The sequence below is a fragment of the Mytilus trossulus genome, chromosome 8, assembly GCF_036588685.1.
Source record: "Mytilus trossulus isolate FHL-02 chromosome 8, PNRI_Mtr1.1.1.hap1, whole genome shotgun sequence".
In the NCBI taxonomy this organism is placed as follows: Eukaryota; Metazoa; Mollusca; class Bivalvia; order Mytilida; family Mytilidae; genus Mytilus; species Mytilus trossulus.
Window position 1 is genome coordinate 64,971,581 of NC_086380.1, and position 10,494 is coordinate 64,982,074.

Genomic DNA, 10,494 nt, shown 5'->3' on the forward strand with positions numbered 1-10,494 from the left:
GGGTGATTTAACATCCACCACCGGTTCACTGTTAACAATTGGTTCAACAACCAATGTTTTCAGCTAGATCATTTACTAGCAATAATGAAACACCCTCAACAGGGAGCTTTGAACAAACACACACAACAACTGGTCCCAAAATTAAATCTGACTTCAGATAAATATGATGGGGAAGATCTATGCAATCACACTCCACACCTCGTAACAAAACGGAGTCACAAACAGACGTCTCCTCCGACACAGTCTTACAATAAAGTTTGAGAGGCTCCAGTGTCCGGTAAAATCTAAATAAGCTGAATTATCAGCAATAGAAACAAACCAATCAGACGTTAAGGGTTTATAATTGTTATAATAATGTTATAAAAAAATGGACTTACAAGCCCATCACGCTGGACATTTAACTTATTGGTAACAAGGGTGTCCGTACAAGCACAGGATTTGGACTGATTATGTATATCATTTTTTTTCTGGATTCTAAAACATCCTCTCTGAAGTGAACATAATATAACTCGTATTCTAAGCAACAGGCTTAATGTCAGTACGCTCAGTACATTCATATTTTTGATTTATCATGGTTATGACTTTTAAAACTTATTTTATGTGAAAGGGTATAATCCTCGATAATAACTGCTGCATCTTGCAATGTCTAAATAGTTTAGTGATACATTTTCTTTCTCTAAAGCCATTCATCAAACACATCTTCTTTTTACCTAGCAAGTTCAACAATAGCTATAGGTATCTTTATAAAACCTAAATTTCTGTCTATACGATTTTGGCATATATTTATTAGCTGATAAGCTACAAAACTTCCTGTTTTAAATTGTCAAAATCAGATCTGTCTTCTAAAAATGGTGCTGAGTAAATGTCAGCGGCCTTGCACTCCAGAACACTTTGTGGCATTTTAGTCCAATAAGGTTTTGCCATTTCAAAATTTTAGCAATTTTCTCATCTGTAGAAAAAAAAACATAAACAAAAATCTACTGATTTTACACAAAATGTAAGAATTAATCATCTTTTTTTTGCTGCATCAAAATTAAAGTGTTCTGACTTCAACACTACTTTAGTGTTGCTTTCTTCTTTCACCATTTTAATTTGTATTTTCTCCATCTCTAACTTTTCATCTTTTCCCGTTTTTTAATTTAAGTTGATATGCTCTTATTTAACCTGTTCTAATTTGAAGGCATCCAGTGCCTCTTCACCAAAACTTAATTGTTAAATATCATTTTTTTTTTTTAATTTTTGTTATCATGAATCCTCTAAAGCATATTGTAGCCTTTTCATCTTGATTTGGGTTTTTAATGTAAAATAATGTAGAAAAGAAGGTGAACAAGTTTTTGTGAGACCCCGAAATTGAAAGTATTATCCTTTTCCTTTATTAAAGTATTGTTAATCAATAAAAAATCATCATACAGATAATCTTGCTATGGAACTGGCTGTTATCAAAGGGAAACAATTCAATCTCAATCTGAATGTGTTTAAATCTTAGGAGAGATTAATCTTGTTACAGGAGGGGGTAGCTCGTCAACTAAAGTCTATTTCTAAAACATCTTTTAGATATTTGTTTTGCTTAACCAAATTGTTTTATAATTAATTCATCAGTTTGTGCTCGCAAAGTAAACTTTAATAGAAACGCTGAGTATGTATTGGTTATGCAATCTTTGTGGTTTTGTGAAAAGATAGTTTGTATTCTGTGCGTTGATGCCGTATAGTTGATACTAACAAATACGCATAGGAGTTAAAAATCGAAATGTGTGAAACAAAATGGCCATTCCATTAAAGCAAAAAAACTGACTCGTAATTTTTGCATATAGGAGACAAATCAGGTAGTATAATATAATTTGTCGAATGATGGGTTGTAAATGGGTGCGAGCCATTGTTAAACTGATAAGGGGTTGGACAGAATTATGGATACTATGGAATGAGAGGACTAGAAATGAGAATATGATGGATGAAAGGACTAGAAATGAGAATATGATGGATGAAAGCTTGAGGCAGGGTGATTTTAATCGCGAGAAAAGTTTTGTTAAAACAGAGATAATTCTTGTTGATGAAAATGGGAGTGCAGGGGAACAGAATATGGAGGGAAGTAGGAGTTTGGGGAGGGAAATGGGAATCAATTCCCTGTGTCCACCAAACTGAAAGCCATTAAAGAAATAAAGGAATGTGGTCTGCCATGTATGTAAATACATTCATCATAAATACCAGGACTAAATTTTGTATATACGCCAAACGCGTTTCATTTTCAAAAAAAGTTAAAAAGGCTAAATAAAGTACAAAGTTGAAGATCATTGAGGACAGAAACCCCTAAAAGTTTTGCCAAATCCAGCTAAGGTGATATATGCCTGAGGTAGAAAAGAATCCATTATGCAGAGGTTACAGATCACAAATTGGTCTAATTTGACAACTGATAAATAAAAGTACGATGGATGCCTAATGTTATAGCGCTATCTAAAATAAAATAAATGAAAACAGTATATTTTTATTATGTAGACCAAAAGTAAAGACATATAGCATTGAATGACTTTGATAAGAACGCAGCCGGCAGAGCGCAGCCACAAACATCTAAATCATTGTATGTTGTCAACTTTTTTTTTTATCTTTATTCAATTCTTCAACATATATATACAACAGATATATTACATATTACACACAAATATCACAAGGCAATGTTTTAAAGTAAAATCATATATATAATCAGCACAATATTTAGAAATTAAATGTTATTACACCTTCGGTTTCTTGTACCAGAATATTATTCTTTAAAAAGTGTTTCTCAAAAATATTTCTCATACATCTTGCATCACACAAATATTCATACAGGTAAGTAATATAATGTTTTACAGTGTATTTAAATAGTCTAATAAGATCAACATTACTGTTTAAATTTTAAGTGTATGTTGTCAACAACCATATATAGTTTAAGTATTTAATCAACAGTATATTTGCAAACAACTTATAAAAAATGATTAAGTCTTTCAACAAGGGTTATAAATAATAAGCAACGATGCAAAAATTGAATTTTAGAACACAAATAAGTCCCTTTTAAAAAAAATGAATTCAAAACAGTAATATCTATTCATTTAACAAATATGTACTGAATAGTGTCATGTTGTCAACGTATATTTGTTCCACCTAACAAGAGTTCCAGTGGAAACTTTATTATAAACAATGCCAGAATACCTGTACCTGATGGAACAAATATTCTATACTATTTATACCGTTAGGAATATCTACTGTAATATTTATTCCTGTGGAAATAATATTCCAGAATAGTTTTTCCATTTGGAACTTATATTATGAAGGAACTTCTATTCCGTGACAATGTACCAGAAACAAACAATGGTTTGGAACAAACTATATCAGTACGAACGACAACTCGACTTAGAATGTTACTCACATTTGTTGATAATGTAAACAAACATCGATTTACAAAAAACGTAAGTATGTAGCAATCGGAGATGCCGATAAGTTATATTTTACAAAATCATGTTTTCAGGGGACGTGATGAACTGGCCTTGCCAAAATTACAAATAATTCAGGTATCTAACATTTCTAACATATATTGATACCACGATAATACATTGATAATTATGCCTTGTTAAATATACCTTAGTGTCAAAGAATACAGCAATAGTTATCTCGCCAATGGCGTGATGATCAAGCATGGAATTCCGCAAATTGACCGTCTCCAAAAATATTAAATTCTAAAATTGAGTTATCGTCCCGTCCTGTTCGCACCAGACGACTATTGAAAAGGCTACACATTGTTGATGCTTAGCAAGCAACACCAATTCTTCTATTTTAGGTTATCGAACCTTTTCAGCCCTTGCGGTTTAAAAAAACTTCTTGCATCGAATGTTATTTTTTTTTTTATTAATTCTAATTCAATTATAATACTGAAAAAAGTAATCTGATATTAACGTTATTCGAGACGAGCCCTCAATTTCTGTGACTAGAAATCATCTTTGTCAACAAAAGACACAAATCAATAACAAAATTTAACAAGATTTTCTATATACAAAAGTTAACAAGAAGTATTATAAAGATAGAACTATCAGTTAACTGTTAAAATATGTTTCCAATCCTTTTCTTTTCTTGATCTGGAATTTTTCCCAGGAATTCAAACAAAATAGTACGTCCAATCAAGTATGGTGCAGTTAACGTAAATAATATCTAGTTGAGAGAACTTCTTAAGAATACAACGCTAAGAATGCTAATGTAAATCTGTAATTCAGGTGATTGTGTACAATGTGTATAGTTGTCACATAAACTTCTAAAAAAATACCATTCTTAGGCTCTTGGGTTGATAAGACATCAGATAATTAATGCCATGAAATAATGTGATAAGATAATAAAGCAATTATTATAAATAAATATAGATTCTTACATTGATACCAGTGGATTATCGGATTTATGCAATCGAGATAGTTAAATTATCAATTTTAAAGTTCGAGCCGCCTCGGCCAGTACTTTAAAATTTATAATTTAACTATCGAGATTGGATAAATCCGATAATCCACGAGTAACTATGTAAGAATCTGTTTCTCTAATGCTTAAAAAGACATTTTATTTTTTTGTTTACCGATAATCCCCTTCGAGTGCCTTTCACATTGCACGAAGTTGTCAATTTCATTAACACCTGTTATCATATTTTGGTTCATCCAGTCAGCCAAAAAGGTCATGACCCTTAAAATCATCCAATGATCTTCTGAGATCACCAGCAACCACACGTTGATTAAATTTTTTTATACAATGGGTTCAAAAAGGGATAAATTTCCATAGAATTAGAGAAGTGATGTTATCCGTTTACAGGACATGAAAGAGAGAACCAGGACGATTTGGTATTACATGTCTCTATACACATGTGGAAAATGAAGAAAAAGATATATTAAAAGTACACAATACATTTTGGGGCTTATTTTGCGCTGTTGAATTCCAAAACCAACGAATTGTTTGATTATTATTAATATTCCAAGGCATTTTTAAAGCGCATTATATAAAACTACTATTACTCTAAAAGCTTAACATGTTAAAACAAAAGTACACAAGTTCGTACATACATGAAATTAAAAAGTGTAAAATATGTTAAAAAGCATACAGCATCAAATCAACTATAAAAGGTTGAGACTCCAATAACTTGGCTAAAAATGACTTAAAAGAATCAATAATGAATAAGTAAAAAATTGAAAACTTGTTGATGCCATACATTGTAACTTGTAAAAAAGTGTGCTCGATATCATTTCTAAACCGGAACTTTATAAGTCAACATTTTGCATAATTCGTCCTTTGTTTAATTAACTGTCTCTTCATTGCTTTAAAACGGATAGAAAGGGTTGTTTGTTTTTGAAAGAGCACAATTTTATTAAACCATATTAATTCAAAAATTTGTTTGGTAAAAAATTGAGATAGTTTAAAAAACAATGGATTTAAATGCTAACTTGGCACAAAATGTATCTGTGTCATTTGCAAAAAGGTCGTATCAACATTCAAATTTAATGCAATCATGTAAGTTGACTGATTTTGACTATTTTGTTTATGCAGTTTACTTTTATACATTTGCTGTTATGTATAGTTTATTTCAATATTTGACGTGCAATAAAGTTTATAATCTTAAATAAATGCCTCTAAAGAATTAAGTATTTAAAAAATGTTATACTACTGTAGCATATTTTTTTTGTAAAATTGATGACTGTAATTTAACGATTTTAAACTATTATCTACTATTTATGTAATGCCGTTCACAATGAATATGGTACCAGTATTAGGTGTATGAATAAACATCAATTTGTGTTTTACTGGTATTGCCTACACCACTAATGCAGCGGTGGTCATATGAAACAAATTTCCATAGATTTCCACATGCATCAATTGACAAATCTTGTATTATTTCCTCTTCCAATGAATAATATATGTCTGATTTCAAAACTTCTCCTATGTAGTGTCCATATGGAGTAAATAAACATACTTTAGCTCTGTTAGCCACAAACAAATTGCCTCGGCGATCTTCACATATCTGCCGAAAGGCACAATTTTCGTCTCGGAATAGTTGCTCTAACCTCCCAGTAAATGTAAATGTGTACAGTGAACGGCCAGTAGAGATAATAATTCTGGAAATTGTTGTAACGCGCATGCAATTTATATGTGTAAAACAGGTAGCATTTTCTGCCATAAACTCAATATAAAAGGTGGTATTGACACTGCCTTCAATGTTTATTTCATAGAAAGTACATTTGACCGATTTAGTAGTAGCAAAGTGTTATCGTTTATTTTACATGCGTGATGAAAGGCAACTTTAATGTCTAATTTTTTAACCTCTTTTGTATTTTGACAAAATATGAAAAGATCCGAAGATTTTATCTTATTGGAAAGGCTAAAAAATATTCTATCGCGCGTATGTCCCACTGGAGTCACTTGCACCTTTCCACATTCCAACATACAAAAATGTTTGAACGAACCATGCGCTGTTAGAAAATACAGATTTATACCTTGTAATACTAACACAACATCTGTACTGAAAGTGCAGACAACTGAGTCGACAGAATAACCAAGATTAAATGAATGAACTTTTGTAAAGGCCTTATCGTTGTCAACTAGATGTGATGAAGGCTGTTGCTTAAATGCAATAAACGAATTGGTCATTGGCTTTTTATCCCTTTCGATGCTTCCTACCGCTTCATAAAGTTCGTTTAATTTGATTGATCCAGGCTTCATCAAGGGTTCGAAAATATCAGGCATGATAACACCATAGTTATGACCATAGTGGGATAGGCGTGTTTGAAGTTCCATAAAAGCTTCTATTAGGTCATTTTTGTCGCCAAATTTTAACAGGTTTTCAGTCATATACAAAAGCCCCTCGATTGCCATTTTGGACCTAGCAACGTCCTTTCTGTACGATTCTAAAACGGCATTGTCCGCTTGTTCCATACTATCTAGTTTAGAGATATTTTCCCTCGTAATTCCATCTATTTTTCTACAAATTTCCTGTTTTAGTCGTTCAGATGTTTCTTGAATTTCTGCACGTGTGTTTCTGATGTGGTTATTATACTTCGCTTTCTCAAGATGGGCCTCGTTTAAAAGGGATTCCAGAAATGGCAGTTTTGATTCTAAAGCTTTGGAAGCTACTTTTAAGGAAGTTCGTGCATTCACAACAATCGTTTGGAATTTGTCAGTGTCATGTCCGTTATGGCTACCTGACATGCAAAAAGCACAAACGGGCTTAGAACATGCTTTGCAGAATTCCTGTATCGGATGAGGTACATAATGCTCTTTACACATTTTTTCGATGGTGGCGACCTGCATACATGCATCGTCCTTTAAAACGGTTTCTACATCCTGAGTGTCAAGGGAGACTACGCTGTGGCTTTTGAATTTTTTATGCATTTTATGGTAATCATGGCACTCTTTGCACATAAATTCCTGACAATCTTCACATTTAGAGGCAGCAATATTATTTTTATCGCACATTTCACATTGACTTTTAGATTGTTCATTTTTCGATTGATATAAATATTTAAAGTCATCAAGTTCATCAAATCCCTTCCATGTTATATAAGTTACGCTTTCACATAACGGGCATGTTATTCTATTTGACCATTGTAAAAGACGACTGTCTGATACCTGGTCTAAGCACCGACGACAGAAGACATGGAAACATTTTAATATTTTGGGATTGCACAATTCCGATTGACATATTCCACAAGAATAGCTACCTGGAGAAGAAACTGAAATCTCAGCCATTGCAGTTTGCTATTTCATTTAATCAACATTTAATTCTTGATTCTACTTTTAACAGACGTTGATATATTTATTTTTCATTGTTTTGGTTACAAATGTCGCGGGGAACTTAGTGCATGATCCGGTAAATGATCATAAACAAAACCGTTTTATAATATTTGTTATACAGCTTTTGAATACTATTGAACCGATTATATAAAGAGTTCTAGTCTTACAATTGGCTCTATTCCAACACGTTTGAATCAACAAAGAGGAAAAATGCATTAATATTTGAATCTAAAAAGCACATGCGTAGGTATTTCTGGTGTGTACCACCAAAACCAGAACATATTACGACAAATCCAGTTTCTTGTTAACAAGAATATAAAAAAACATGTATGTGTGCTGATTTTAAAATTTTAAAATTATTTATCTAGACAGTTCAATTTCAGGGCACACGGTGAAGAATAGCTAGAAAAAAAGAACTTTTAAATGGAAACAAATATGAGCATTTGGGGATGTTAAAATTCTCAGAGTAACCTTTGTATAATATTCAAATGAATCATGCAGACGAGAAGAATGTTTGATCATTTTGATGCGGCGTAATTTGGAGTTTTCGAAGAAATTCTTCTCAAAACGTGTTCATGGTAATGTCGTCTGATATGAGTAGCGTCGGCTAGAAATCGACCCTACAGACGGGTGCAGTCCCAACCTGTATAGCAAGTTAAATTGATAACCAGTCATTTGGACTCGTCAAAGTTAACATGTGACCACATTTAGGACTGCTCTGACCAGTCCTAGGACCAAAATATAGTTAACTTGATCCTATGACTGTTTTTATGTTTGCCATGTCCGCTATTGATATAAGCTAACTTCGAACTAGCCCTGTTATAAGTTAACATACGTTAACTTCGGAACCAGTCGAATATTAGCCATTTATCAATGCATCTATTAACTTATTTCGGGTTGACCAAATCTGTATTCAAAATCTGTAACTGTATGGAAAATGAATTGATATAGAAACCATATCAAACAGACATACATTCATCTTTCATATTGTATTTTGATGTTCAAAAAACAATCAAAGTTTTATACATGTACATGTTGATATGCACTTTCATAAGGTTGATTTCTATCCGAAGCAGCTCATATTATACTGATTTATCTTACACTATTGAAATGAGGTTGAAAATATTGGACACTATGCTTGAAATAACTAGTAAATCTAATAAAAAAAAAATTGAATGCAGATTATTTAAGATTTTTATTATAAGTGTAATTCCACCGAAATACGTAACCCGTCTTCTTGTTTAAAAGGGATAAAAAAAAACTTATTCACTCTCACATTTGTAAGAATATCAATAATGCAAATGTCTTATTTGAATCATAAGCATATGTCTTTAAAGCATTAAATAGATAAAGGAAGATGTGGTGTGAGTGCCAATGAGACAACTCTCCATCCGAATAACAATTTAAAAACAAGTAAACCATTAAAGGTCAATGTACGGCATTCAACACGGAGCCTTGACTCACACCGAACAACAAGCTATAAAGGGCCCCAAAATTACTAGTGAAAAACCATTCAAACGGTCTAATCTAATTAATAAAAAAAAAACAGAAATGAGAAACACGTATATATTACATAAACAAACGACAACTACTGTACATCAGATTTCTGACTTGGGACAGGTGCAAACATTTGCAGCGTGATTAAACGTTTTAATGGATCCAAACCTTCTCCCTTTTTCTGAAACAATAGCATAACATCAAAACATAGAAAAACACACGATAAAGTATCAATTAGCAGATTTAACTCAATCAAAAAACGTAAATTAATACACAATGAACGAATAAATGTGATATGCGATATCTGAATGCAAATGCACAGTTAATAAAGCATTGTTTTATCTGGTGCCACTATTAAAGGTTTTGGAAACTTTGATAACTAAAGTTTGTAAACAGGTAAAATGAGATAAAACTTTGATTCGTTTTTGGTTAACTTCTGGTTATGGTTATTTTTTTATACATATTAATGTAATGGTGTGCATTTTATGTGTGACATTTCAACTCTAGTACTCGACATGATTGTTGTGTTTACACTTTGGTGTTGACATACATTTCAATATAATGTGTTCATTTCTATAAATTTCCTGTTTACAAAACTTTGAATTTTTGGAAAAACTAAGGATTTTATTATCCCAGGCATATATTACCTTAGCCGTATTTGGAACAACATTTTGGAATTTTGGACCCTCAATACTTTCAACTTTGTCCTTGTGTGGCTTTATACATATTGTGATATGAGCGTCACTGACGAGTCTTATGCAGACGGAACGCGCCTCTGGCGTACTAAATTATAATCCTGGTACCTTTGATAACTATTTAAACTTATCACTGCAACACATAGAACTTAACTAATATGTTATTAACTACGAAGATTCTATTTAAACATATATGCATAAGTATATTTTGTGTTTTGTGTTTGTTATACTAATCAATCAACAGTGATTAAAAAAGCACAAATGGATAAATATGGACAGTGTATTATACAAAAAAAAATATTTGAAAATATTCAACAGATAAAATTATGAATATCAACTGTCGTTTGAATTTAATAGATCTGCTGACCAATCATTTTATGGTTATTAATTTCAATTAACAATAAAATACATGTTTGAACACAAGTTTGATTGTGTTGATATATGATTTATGATATTTAAGTAAGACATTATTGAAAATTCATGCACTCAACTTCTACTTTGCTCGACAAGAAGGCCGTCC

The 10,494-nt window shown here is 31.9% G+C and overlaps 1 protein-coding gene across 1 annotated transcript; it reads right to left on the bottom strand.

Annotated features, from left to right (window-relative positions):
- Positions 1-2,436: 2,436 nt before the first annotated feature.
- LOC134727863 (E3 ubiquitin-protein ligase TRIM45-like) lies at positions 2,437-7,737 on the bottom strand. Its single transcript, XM_063592258.1, has 3 exons — positions 6,486-7,737; positions 3,187-3,248; positions 2,437-2,448 (listed from the first exon to the last, which is right to left on the bottom strand). The coding sequence occupies exons 1-3, from the start codon at positions 7,735-7,737 to the stop codon at positions 2,437-2,439; spliced, it is 1,326 nt and encodes a 441-aa protein (XP_063448328.1).
- Positions 7,738-10,494: the final 2,757 nt, after the last annotated feature.